Source organism: Tupaia chinensis, unplaced genomic scaffold, assembly GCF_000334495.1.
Source record: "Tupaia chinensis unplaced genomic scaffold, TupChi_1.0 Scaffold000099_1, whole genome shotgun sequence".
Classification (NCBI taxonomy): domain Eukaryota; kingdom Metazoa; phylum Chordata; class Mammalia; order Scandentia; family Tupaiidae; genus Tupaia; species Tupaia belangeri.
In genome coordinates, this window is record NW_006159563.1 from 6,032,392 (window position 1) to 6,045,776 (window position 13,385).

Sequence of the window (13,385 nt, forward strand, 5' to 3'; positions counted from 1 at the left end):
TCTGTGGTTTTGGTCAATCTGGCTATAATGTGTCTTGGAGAAGATCTTCTTGGGTTGATTCTATTTGGAGTCCTCTGTATTCCTTGGGACTGAATCTTTGAGTGTCTCTCCAGGTTTGGAAAGTTTTCTTGCAGGATTTCATGAAATAGACCCTTATGAGTCTCTTCACCTTCTGGGATGCCTATTATCCAGATGGTTGGACGTTTACTTGTATCTAGTATTTCTCATATATTATTCTCAAATTTTGGGGCCATTTTCTCAGTCTTCGTGGTGGATTTTTCTAGGCTAGCATTTTCTCTTCTACATCTGAGATTCTATTTTCTGTATGACCTAGTCTGCTTTTAATACTTTCAAAGGAAATTTTGACTTCTTGTAATATAGCCTTCATCTCTAACAGTTCCATCTGATTCTTTTGTAAAGTGTAAAATTCCTCTTTTAGATCTTGCATGAATTTCCTCACCTCCTGGAACTCTTCAACTCCTTTCTCCTTCCTCTTCAGCAGTTCCTTGTCTCTCTTCTCTTCCATCTCTGTAAGCTTTGCCATTATGAATGTTCTGAATTCTTTATCAGATATTTCCATGATTTCCATTGAACTGTGTATGGATGAAGAGGAGTTATCCTTTTCCCTTGGAGGAGAGGTATTTTCCTGCTTCCCCATATTTCTTGTGGTCCTGCAGCGATTTCTAGTCATCTTGTGGATGATCAGTTTCTTCCCAAACTGGGAAGTTCAATCATGCGAGTTTTGTATGCTGGAGGCTGAATTATCAGTGGGAGCTCTTCATTTCTCTGTTTCCCCCAAAATGGCTAGGTCACAGGAGCCATGGAGCTGTCTCTTGAAGAAGGCTTGTTCTGTTCCCTTCCGCCTCTCCATGCAAGTTTTGTATGCTGGGGGCCGAATTATCAGTGGGACCTCTTCATTTCTCTGTTTCCCCCAAAACGGCTAGATCACAGGAGCCATGGAGCGGTCTCTTCAAGTCTAGTGCCTTAACCACTACAGCACCTCTGACCCAGCCCTTCTTTACTTTCTGTCCATTGATTTTTAGTCACTCATTGATTCAGTAAGCATTGTTGAGTGTATACCACTGATGTGCCAAGGCACTGGGCTTTGCAGTTATAAAGGTGAATCAGACTTAGGACAGGCCTCATTTATTTATTTATTTATTTTCATTAAAATAGGGGTGGGGTGGTAGATAACGAAGAGATGCATTTTTGCATCTTAACTAAACTGCCAATTCTGGCCTAACCTGGTAGTGCCACCAGTAGCACTGAATTGCAGTGATGGAAGCCATGTGACTGACCATGGGTTCAGATCCCCAGGTTGGCCTGAAAATATGCCTACTCGGATGTGCATGTGCTCAAGATCCTGCTGAGCTGGAGGGCAGGGGAAACGGGACCGTGGCGTGACAAGACCCTGTTGAGGGTGCTTCTCTCACTCTCTTTCTCCCTTTGTATTTTCTCTCTCTGTGCATGTGCCTGTGCTACTATAAAAGAAAAAATTCTTAGAAAAAGAAAAACCACCTCTTCATCAATCTTTATTCCATGCTTTAGCCAATATCAACTTCTTTCAAGCATGATCTCTAATCCTATTGTGCCTCATGTTGTTATTTAACCACTTTATATGGGGTCATCAGCAAAGTCCTGAGTTTTTCTGTTTTTCTATGCAAAAACATGTCATGACTTTCCAGATGACCCAATATATAATATCTTCCTAATTAATGTGTAGGTTCTCTGGTGGCAAAGTGCCTGAATAATTGTTTTCTTTGTTGATGTAACAAGTTATCACAAATTTAATGGTTTAAAGTGACACAGATGAATTGTTTTAACAGTTGTCTAGGTCTCAAATCTCTCACAGGCCTCGCAGGGCTCAGACTGAGCTCTCAGCAGAACTGCGTCCCCTTCTGGGGCCCTGGTCTAGAATCCATGTCCTTGCCTTTCCCAGCTCCTGGTGGTTGCTCATGCTACTTAGCTCATGGCCAGCCCCCTTCTTCCATCTTCAGCCAACAGTGCCGCAGTACTCGGACCCTTCTGTGGACACGGCTCCCTCTGACTGTAGTCAAGGAACTGTCCCCACTTTTATGGATCTGTGTTTAGATTGTCACCGGACAATCCGGGATAAATAATTGCAACATCTCAAAGTCCTTAGCTTCCATCACATCTGCAAAGTTCCTTCTGTCATGTAAGGTAACATATTCACAGATTCTGGGGGATTCAGGTGTGGACATCTTTGGGGGCCACTATTCTGCCCACTACACTCTATGTTATACTATTTTATGTAATATAAGAGCTTTACACCATGTTGACAGAAGGATGAAAAAATATATACTATGTGAATACTTACAATAACAGCTAGAGCTGGGCTCACTGTACATCAAAGTAGACTTAAGGAGGAAAGCATTGTCAGAGTTAAAACGGATTTTTCAAAATGGTAAAAAGAGCAGTCAACTAGAAAGTTAAAATACTTCTAAATTTGTAATCACTTAATCATGTCATCGCAAAATGTGTGAAGTTAAAAAGGACAACAGAACTTAAAGGAGAAATAAATAAATTCTCATCATAGCGAGAGATTTTTAATGTAACTCTCTTAATAACAGGCAAACGGACAAAAATATCTATACACAGCTAACAGATTTAAATAACATGGTGGACCAATGTAACCCAAATGACATGTAGATCACTGTGCCCACAGCTTCACTCTGTGTTTTTTTTTTTTTTAGTGGGAATGGAACATAGCACTTCTTTATGCTGGGCCATAAAACAAGTATCAACACATTTTAAAGGATTTAAGTCATAGATTGTAGTCTAAAATAATTCTAAATTAAAAGTTTATGTTTTAAAAACTGTAGAGATGTTCACTGATCACAGTAGAATGAAGCCAGAAATTACTTGTAAGACAATAACTAGAAAATTCTAAAATATTTGAGCATTAAGTAATACATTTTATTTTTCTTTTTAAATTTTTTAATTTGCCTAACGGCACATGCACTTGCCAGAGAGACAAATGGAAATGCATAAGCAGGATAAGAACAGAGAGAAAATTGAGAAAACCCAACAAGAACATTATAAAAAGAAAGTTATAGACCAATTTCTATCTTAAGCATAGATGCAGAAATTCCAAACAAAATATGAACCCAGTAAATGTCCCCAATGCTAAACAAAATGTGAATCCAGCAGTATACAGAAAGAATAGACTTCATGATTAAAGGAATTTGTTTTAGAAATGCAGGACTGGGGGACCAGCAGATGGCGTAAATGGTTGCATCTCTGGACTCCAGCATAGTGGACTGCAGTTCAAGTCCTGCAGGCTTGAAACTCACACAGAGTGCATGTGCATGTGTATCCAAAAGCCCAGGAGGAGAATGAAGAAGGGATTTCGACATGGCCATCCCCCCTGAGGGGTGATTTCTCCCTTTCTGTCTCTCTGTCTCTCTCTGTCTCTCCGGCAAGCATATGCCCCCTAGTGAAAAAAATCTGTTAAAAAAAAGAAAAGGAAATATAGGGTTTATTTAGCATTTAAAAATCAATAAATATAGTTCATTACATTGAAGGGTAAAAGAGAGTAATTATATTCTCATTATATACAGAAAAAGCACATGATGAAATTGAACATTTATGATTTTTAAAAAAATCCTCTTAGTAAATTGGGAATAGAGAGGTCCTTTAATCTGATAAAGTGTACCCATGAAAATATTACAATGACATTATATTTAACAGTGACCAGCAGGTGTTGTGGTGGTTAAAAATGGACTCCCATGTGGCCGACTGCAGTTCAAGACCTGAACCTGGAGGCTTGCTTTCTCACTTTCCCTTTCTCTCTCTCTAGTCAAATTGGAAAATAATAATAATAAATAGTTAAATAAAATTATTTTAAAAACAGTGAAATGTTCAAAACTTTTCTCCCTGAAATCAGAAATGAGACAGAAATTTCTGCTGTCACTCCTTTTTTCAAAGTTGTACTAGAGACATTGTCCAGTGTGATAAGATAATAAAAAGGAATAAATAGGTAAAGATAATAGATGAGATTATTCACAGGTGATACAATCTCATACATACAAAATCTAAATATTTTAAAAACAGTGAAATGTTCAAAACTTTTCTCCCTGAAATCAGAAATGAGACAGAAATTTCTGCTGTCACTCCTTTTTTCAAAGTTGTACTAGAGACATTGTCCAGTGTGATAAGATAATAAAAAGGAATAAATAGGTAAAGATAATAGATGAGATTATTCACAGGTGATACAATCTCATACATACAAAATCTAAATCTATAAACAAAGAATTAACAAATTAATTTAGCAAACTCATCAGATAGAAGGTGAACATGTAAAAAATCAATTCTATTTTTTCTTTTTTTAAGTTATTTTATTTATTATCATTATTACCACCCTTTAATTTGACCAAAGAGAGAAAAAGCAAGCCACCAGGTCCAAGACTTGAACCGTGGTCAGCCAAGTGGGAGACCAGTGCCTGAACCACCACACCACCCACCAGTTCCATATTTTTCTGTTTTTTCTTTTCCTTTTTTAGAGGTTTTTGTTGGTTGGTTAGGTTATTTTGTTGTTATTGTTTTGTTTTGCTTTTTGCCTTAGGCTTCTGTACTCAGAAGAGAGACCCAGTGAGAGGGAAAGTGAGAAATCACCCCCTAGGGGGGATGGCCAAGTTGTAATCCCTCTCCTCCATTCTCCTCCCAGGACCTTGGGCACGCACGCACACATGCCCAGCGTGATTTCTGTCCCTTTGCTTTTCGCCTTAGGCTTCTGTACTCAGAAGAGAGACAGACCCAGTGAGAGGGAAAGTGAGAAATCACCCCCTAGGGGGGATGGCCAAGTTGTAATCCCTCTCCTCCATTCTCCTCCCAGGACCTTGGGCACGCACGCACACATGCCCAGCGTGATTTCTGTCCCACCTTGAATCACGATTGGCCATGTGGGTGGGAGTGGAGCACCATAACCTGTATGTCATCCCCTGGTCCCAGTCAGTTGTATTTTTATATATTGCAACTAACATTTGAAATAGGAAATATATTTTTAAATACCAGTTACAAAAATATTTTTAAGTATCAACCAAGTTGGAGTAAGCCAAGAAAATGTGTATAAGACCTCTACACAGAAAATCATAGAACATTATTTAAAGAAAAAAAATTCAGACCTAAATAAATGTTGGAATCCACTCTACTCATTAATTAAATTAAATATTTTAAGACATCAGCACCCCCAAACTGACCCCTAGAGTCAGTGCCTCCTAATCAGTATCCCAGCAGGTATTCTGTAAAACTTGACAAGCCATTCCTAAAATTTATGTCAAAAATGCAAAAGGCCAAGAATGTTAAAATTGGTCTTGAAGAACAACAAAGTGAAGGGGCATACACTACCAGGTAGAAGAACTTACTATAGCATCTATAGTAATTAAGGTAGTGTGATATTGGGGCCAGTAGGTGGCATGTTGGTTAAGGTTCTATACTCCCACATGGCTAACCATGGTTCAAATCCCAGACTGGTCGCTTAGAAACCATGCCATGTGTGAGTGTATGCATGCCAAAAATCCAGAGAGGAGAATGGAGAAGGGATTGTGGCATGGGGGGTGGAGGGAATGATTTCTCACTTTCCCTCTCTCTGTCTCTGTCCAGTAAACACATGTGCCCTAGGGCAAAAATTCAAAAAAAACATAGTGTGATATGAGCACAGAGGGAGATCATAGACCAGTGAGACAGAATAAACTCTGAAACTGTACTATCCAAAGCAGTAGCCACTAGCCACATGTGGAAATTCATTAAAATTAAATTTAAAAATTCAGTCCCTCAGATGCACCCATGACATTTCATGTGCCAGGCTAGTGGCTGTGGCAGCGGACAGCACAGATTCAGAATATCCCTTTGCTGTGGAAAGTTCTACTGGATAGTGCTGTCCTAAAAACAGCTCACCCAGATGGAAATGTGGTTTTTGATAAAAATGTCCTGTAAGTGAGAAGGAAAGGGACCATCTCTCTCATAAATGGTATTTGGTAAGATGCCATATATATATAAATATGGGTGTGTGTGTGTGTATTTAAACAAATATAGATTTCTATCTCACTTAAGAAACGTATTTGGTGAGATGCCGTATATATATAAATATAGGTGTGTGGTGTGTGTATTTAAACAAATATAGATTTCTATCTCACTTAAGAAACAAAAATCAATCCCAATAAATATGAAAGCAAAAGGAATTTGTGGAACGTTCATAAAATGAAATGCTCTGTAGCAATGACAATGAACCAATACTGGAAATAGGCTGAATCCCAACCATATAGATGAATCTTATAAACAGTATGTTGATATACAATGCTCAGTGATGCTGAGGCCATATGGGAAGGTCCTGGGTTCAGGGCCTGAGAACTCACTGTGTGCGCTGTATTCACATGCACATGCCCATGATCCTGGCTGGCTGGGACCAGAGATATGGTCATAGTATGAAGACCCTGTTGGGGGTGCTCCTCTTTCTCTCTCTCTCCCGTCCCCCAACCCCCATACAATAAATAAATATGTAAACTTTTGACCAAAACCTTAATGCCCATCTACAGGGGACTGCATAAATACGTGGTATTTTTGTATAGGGAAGATCAGAGTTAAAAGGTGTATATGCACATGCATAATCACAGAGCTCTATAAACCTAGTAGTGAATGATAAAGCAAGTTGCGGAATATGCAGAGCGTCATGCACGCACAGATATGCTTTTACAGGCTAACACACGATAAAGCAAGTTGCGGAATATGCAGAGCATCACACACGCACAGATATGCTTTTACAGGCTAACACAGTACTACACATTACTTCCTGGCACATATATGTGCCACATATGCATATGTTACTGTTATTTAAAATGGCTGGAGGATGCCCTGAAGTCATGATAGCAACATCTGGGGCAGTGGATGAAGGGTCTGGAGTTGAACATGGATTCAAAGGAGACTTCAATTTCATCTTTATTGTCCTTTTTCTCTTTTTCCTTTTCCTTTTTTTTTTTTTAAATAAGCAATATGACTAAATGTTAATGTCTGTTCATTCTGGCTGATATAGCTCAGAGTGTTAGTTGTATTAATCTTTGGAATTTTTCCTTTAAGTTCTCAAAATGAGAAACATAAAGTCAGAATAACACCTCTCTTTGTTTAGTCTTAGATTTATTTATTGTTTAGATATTTTATGTTCCTGCTTGTTTTAAGGGGGATAAAAGGTATACAAGTATAAATATAGCTGAAATAGCTAAATCTTTTTTTTGTTTGTTTACATTCAGAAAATATGCTTGTTTTATTTAACATTCTTTGGTATCAAAACACAGCCCTCATAACACTTGTGAGGAGTTCACAGTTTTACCAGTTTGTGTATCAAGAACTTCCCGTGATAGACTCCCGTGATAGACTCCCGGTTTGTATTGGAGCCAGAATATCCATATGCAAACAGAGAGGCAAGAAGTCAAAAGATACTCCTCTTTGGTGTGAAAGATTTGTTGACTTTGCATGACTGTTAGGACTGAAACTCGGAAAGCTCCCATGTTTATTGGCTCAGTCTGCAGGATTTCCCTGCAGGGTTATTTCCAAAAGGCTGACAATGGGACTTCCTGCCTTTGCCACTATGACAGTGCTTCCTGCATCAGACCCCGCATTAAAACCCTGAGGAGCACTGAAGTCTTGGTGTGGCCGGGAGCAGAGCATTTTTTTTTAAGCTTTTTATTAGGTTGTTGGAAAAGTCAGGACACAGTTTTTCTTTCCATTTTTTATTTTAGAATTATTTATTTAATTTTATTTATTATTGTTATATTTAAATTTGCTATGGGGCATGTATACTCACCAGAGACAGGGGGTCAGGGGGAGTGAGAAAGCAAACCACCGGGTCCAGAACTTGAACTATGGTCAGCCATGTGGGAGTCCAGTGCCTTAACCACCACACCATCTGCTGGCCTGCATGACATAGTTTTTCTATGGAAAAATGCGTCATGACTTTTCTGACAACCCAATGTAACAAGAAGGCTGACAGATGAGTTAGCCACCCAATGGCGTCTGTTCTTTCACAGACATATCGCACACGATGGCAGTGACGGGCTGGCAGTTTAGCAACCTTTTGGAGTGCTCCCAAGATGATTGCCATAACCATATTTGGGAAGTTAACAGATCATTGTGGACTCAAAGCAGACTAAAGGTTATGCAGCTAGGCCTAGGTTGAGGCTTTTAAATGTGCACGGGTAAGAGTGAGGTAGGCCACCTCTATACTGTGCCATCATGGATTCACCAGTGTCTTCAGCTACAGTAGACCTCTCTCTGCACCTTACCCACTCTCCCTGCAAGCAGGCAAAGGAGGGAGTTATCCAGAAGATGGAACAGAATGAGCTCAGCCCAGATCATTTGTCTGTCTACTCTTGGAGTCAGGCTGTCCACTGAATTTATGTATGCAGTCTGGTCTCCACTGGCTGTGTGCTCTGAAGGAGCCTGGTGGTTGTCCAGACAGATCGGTAATGGTGGCTAAGACTCAAAGTCAAGGGTCAGCTATTAGCAAGGTCTCTCTGCCACAGGTCTGCAGCCATGTTCTCTCCAATTGACTTTGTCAGTAAGAAAAGCAATAGTTTTAGTTCCATCTGTCTGGTCTCTACCTCTTAATTGGTTCCAAACTCAAGAGGTACATATTAAAAATTACTCCCTTCAAAATTAAAGTTATCCATGATAGCGACCAATAATTCATATACCAGCTTTGTTATATGCACAGTTATCCTATCTGAGTAGTTAACTGAACATTGCTCACTTACTGTTAGACTACAGGAAAGTGGTTTAAAAATAAATATACATGCTATTTAATATGGCACGTGTGAACTCATAACTTGAGGTTGACTCCATTAAAATACACATTTTATCATTGTACTATCTACATAGGTATAAATATACATGTGCATTGCATAAAATGCATTTAATTTAAACTTTAATCAGCAAAACAAAACCAAAAAACACATATAAAAACAAAACAAAAGCAATGGTCTCACTCTGCTGTAACAGAACACCGTTCTGCATTGGCCAGCTGTGCGCTGGCAAAACATGGCGATTTTAAGGATGAATTAGTGTTCTAATCTCTCTGGGATTTCCTTTATATTTGTGGTAGTTTATGACTGACATTTAATGTAACTGTAGCTTTCTGTTTATATTTAATAAAAGATTCATTTCTGTGGCAGGGTACATATTTGCACTCCAGTGTTGAATAAAAGCTACTGTTCTGCAAGGATATAAAATGCTGATTTATAACGACACGTTCCAATAACAGCGATCTAATTCTTCCAAACTATTTCTTCTCAGGTCCTGGGAACAGCATGACTCCAGCAAAGGATAATTCTCTTCCAGAATATTCAGCCTTTAACACATCTGTCCATGCTGCAATTCGACATGGAAATTGGAAGCTGCTCACTGGCAACCCAGGTAGAAGGCTCAGCTAAGCGAGGGGGTCACTTTTCAAGGGTCTGCTGTATCCTCTGGGCGCTCTCCAGTCTAGCCATACTCCTGGGGTACTAGTCCTTTGGCCATTTTCCTGGGAAAGAGGACAGTACCACTCTTCAAACTACTTCCCATCTCTTCCTGCTTGACTCCCAAGGCTCCTAAGCCCCACCACCTCCCTCACTTTAGTTAGACACCTGGTATGTTTACTTGCCTTTCGAAGTATTTATGATCGCACTTGATATATGTTATAAAAGACAACTGTTGATTCAGAGTTTTTTTTTTTTTTCTTTTTCTTTTTTTCTACTTTTAAGACTCAGCCTGTTCCCAGTTACACAACTTCCATTGTTGTCATGGCTCAAGTAGGCTTTCCCACCAGAACACCCAGGAAAAGTTTACCAAATAACAACTGCTTTTTGCAAAGTATATCTCCAGAACTGCTGAATGAAGATAAATGGTTTAATCTGCTGGTCCTGAACCAAAAAATAATTTAAAATATTAGCCTTAACTGTGGCTGGGGGCAGCTCTAGGTCACAGTGGGGGGGCGGGCAGCCTGATTGCACGTGGCTGACCATGTGGTTCAAGTCCCAGATCAGTAGCTTGAAAAACATGCCGGGTATATGTGTATGCATGCCCAAAATCCCAAAAAGAAGGAGGAATGGAGGAGAAGGGAGTTCCACATGGCCATACCCACTGGGGGACTGCTGTCTTACTCTCCTTCCTTCTGTCTCTGTCTCTCCCTAGCAAGTGCATGCACTCTGACAAAAATTTTAAAAAGAAGAAAAATAAAGTGCCTGGTATATAGAGCACATCACAATATATGGAAATCAAATTTAAAATATTAATTTTTTGTTGCATATTAAACACCAATATCTTACAAATTGACTTGCATTTCCCTGACATAAGTTTGGGGGTATTTTGGGGGGGTAGGGGTCTTCCCATGTCTTCTTCAAGCCTCATTGATTGTCCTTCAGTGTTCTCTGAGCACTTTAAAGCCTTTTTCTCTCCCTCTGTCCAGCTTCCCGATACTTTCCCAGTTGCTCTTCTTTTCCCTTAAAACACTTGAGCTATTGATCCTGTCCCTCAGACTAGAACCTAGGCTTCCTGTGCAGTCCCCAGATTGAAGCCCTGCTAAGCACATAGTCCAATACTCCTGTCTAAAGAGAAAGAAAAAGCCCCTGTGGAGCTTTAAAGTTAGTTTCTTTAATCTGATCAAGTTTTCTGGCCAGTTTCTTTAAAAGGCAAACAGAGTTATTCTCCTCGCATACTGAAGACAAAGTGAGAGGACTGTCTTCAGTTTGGGAAACTTTTAAGACTCAGCCTGTTCCCAGTTACACAACTTCCATTGTTGTCATGGCTCAAGTAGGCTTTCCCACCAGAACACCCAGGAAAAGTTTACCAAATAACAACTGCTTTTTGCAAAGTATATCTCCAGAACTGCTGAATGAAGATAAATGGTTTAATCTGCTGGTCCTGAACCAAAAAATAATTTAAAATATTAGCCTTAACTGTGGCTGGGGGCAGCTCTAGGTCACAGTGGGGGGGCGGGCAGCCTGATTGCACGTGGCTGACCATGTGGTTCAAGTCCCAGATCAGTAGCTTGAAAAACATGCCGGGTATATGTGTATGCATGCCCAAAATCCCAAAAAGAAGGAGGAATGGAGGAGAAGGGGTTATGGCATGACCATCCCCCATAGGGGGTGCTTTCTCCTCTCTTTTTCTCTGGAAAGCATATGCACTGTCTAGAAAGGAAAAAGTGTTTTAAAAAAGAATTAACTAGAAGAGGTGGGCTAGGGAAGAAAATCAAAGATGCCACTCAGTATTTCATGGAAAAACAAGGATTTCAGATATGTGTGGCCATCAAGTACAACACATAGCTGCTCGCAGAGAATGTCTGCAAACTACACCCTCAACCAGTGGTATTGCTGGGGGAGGCGGATAATTCCCCTGTGCATATTCTCTAAAAGGGATATCTTTCCAATACTTTAGAATGTGTGGTATGATGGTTAACCCTGTGAAGCAGTCAGGCAGTGTTTGTAACAGGACATTGGTGGCCTTTACAGCAAGACCATTCTCCATGTGTAGGGCAGTCCCATGTAGCACCAGACATTGCAGCAGCACTGGCTCATGCCTACTAAATGCCATGAGCACCCGTACCCTCCCGAGTCATTGCAACCACTGAAACATACCCCCATGTACACACTCCCAGATGGCCCTGGTTGTGACACACTGAGACCCGTCTAGTAAAAGCACCAGAAATCAGAGTCTGAGTCAGAACTAGAGACAGAACCAAGAGCCGCATCTTTCTATGTCCACATACACAACCCAGGCAGTCTCACCTCCTGGCTCCCGCCCTGCCTGCGATGCTTCTCCCCAATAAACCTTCTCCTTTCTTTGCCAGGCTGTGGTTACTGGATCCCTCCACCATCTCAATACAGTGTTTCTGAGATACCCTCACCAGACCCACCAACCAAGACCCTCTGGCTGTTTGATATTGATCAGGACCCCGAAGAGAGGCGTGACCTGTCCGGAGAATATCCCCACGTGGTCGCCAAGCTCCTGTCCCGCCTGCAGTTCTACCATAAGCACTCAGTGCCCGTGTACTTCCCCGCACAGGACCCCCGCTGTGATCCCAAGGGCACTGGGGCCTGGGGCCCGTGGATGTAGGAGTCCAGGCAGGCTAGAAACCTTTCTGCTGCAGGTAGGCCCTCAGCTTCCACTCTCCTCTCATTGTTTCTCCCCCGCTGAGTTCACCTGGCCCTTGTCCTGCTCTTCAACCACACTGAGGTGTCTGCCTCCAACCCCTGGAGCACTGAAGGAGCGGAGAAAAGCTGGAGACTCCCGCTGTTGGCCAGGCATGTGGCTAGATCCGAAGGGGGCTGGGTTCATCCCCTTTTCCTCAGCTTGGCATTGCTGGGAACTTGACGAGAGCAGGAGTTCTCCTCGTGTCCTGGAGGCTGGAGCAGCTGGCTCTTCTTGCTCACAAGTCAGACGTTAGATTTCCCTCTGCCAATAGCTGATTTTATTGGAGTGACTCACATTTCTTGTAACAAATGAAGGGCACAGACGCTCGTTAATGGTCCCACTGGCCAGGGGCTCTCCCTGTCTGTGAGAGATCAAGCTAAGGCATTCCGAGTGCATGACCCCTCGGTTCACTCACTCATCTTGTCAGGGAGCGTTAGGCTCCCTCGTTGTTAAGGTCCACATGGCAACGTGCCTGCACCTCCGTGTGGGTTTTTATAATAAGGAAATGTGTTTTTATCTTCATTTTCCCCCAACCATTGCTCATTCTGTCTAGACTTCCTGCCACCCCCAACTCCCCTGTGGCTCTTTCTTGCCTTTCTTTTTGACTCCGATGCTCTGTGCCTAAGGCCACTTGCTCCTCTCCTCTGGGCACCCTGGTTTTTGGAACACTGTGGAGCCATGCCTTCCTTTTGCCCCTAGTGCTGGGGCTGGAGCTGGAGCCTCCCCAGAGAGGGCGGTCGAGTCAGTCCGTGAGCATGCCCCTGCTGGACAGGAAGAGGGCGAGGCAGGGGAGCTCGGGGTTGTGGCATCTGCTTACCGAGGTTTTGCCAAAGTTGCATGGAGTTCATCATCAGGGCTGGGCCTTGTCTCATACCATACTGAGAGCTGCCCTGCTTACTATTCCCAAGCAGCAGGGAGAAACCCAGGCAAGGATAATTCTGCCCCAGGATTTTGCAGCTGGGCGTTGGCCAGCACCTGGGCTTGGGTAGGCACAGAGAGCACACCATGACTCTCCAGCTCCTTGTTTTACTGCTTGGGTCGAGGTGCTGGAGTTGAGGGACAGGACACAGGTTAACCCTTCTCAGTCCCAAGAACATCCTGCTGATGTGCATAAGCCCAGCTTGGCTCCACAGAGTGTCACACTCAGAAATGTGTGCAAGGACGTCATTATTGTCATTAGCTCCCCTGTGTCATTCACCGTT

At 41.9% G+C, this 13,385-nt stretch overlaps 1 protein-coding gene across 1 annotated transcript in view; it reads left to right on the forward strand.

The window, feature by feature from the left end:
- ARSB (arylsulfatase B) overlaps window positions 1-12,944 on the forward strand; it is a gene marked incomplete at its 5' end in the record, with an annotated part of 208,355 nt that extends 195,411 nt beyond the window's left edge. The window contains 2 exon segments of the mRNA XM_027769959.1: window positions 9,304-9,423; window positions 11,840-12,944. Coding sequence (XP_027625760.1) covers window positions 9,304-9,423; window positions 11,840-12,105 — 386 coding nt within the window.
- Between the last annotated feature and the right edge of the window lie 441 nt (window positions 12,945-13,385).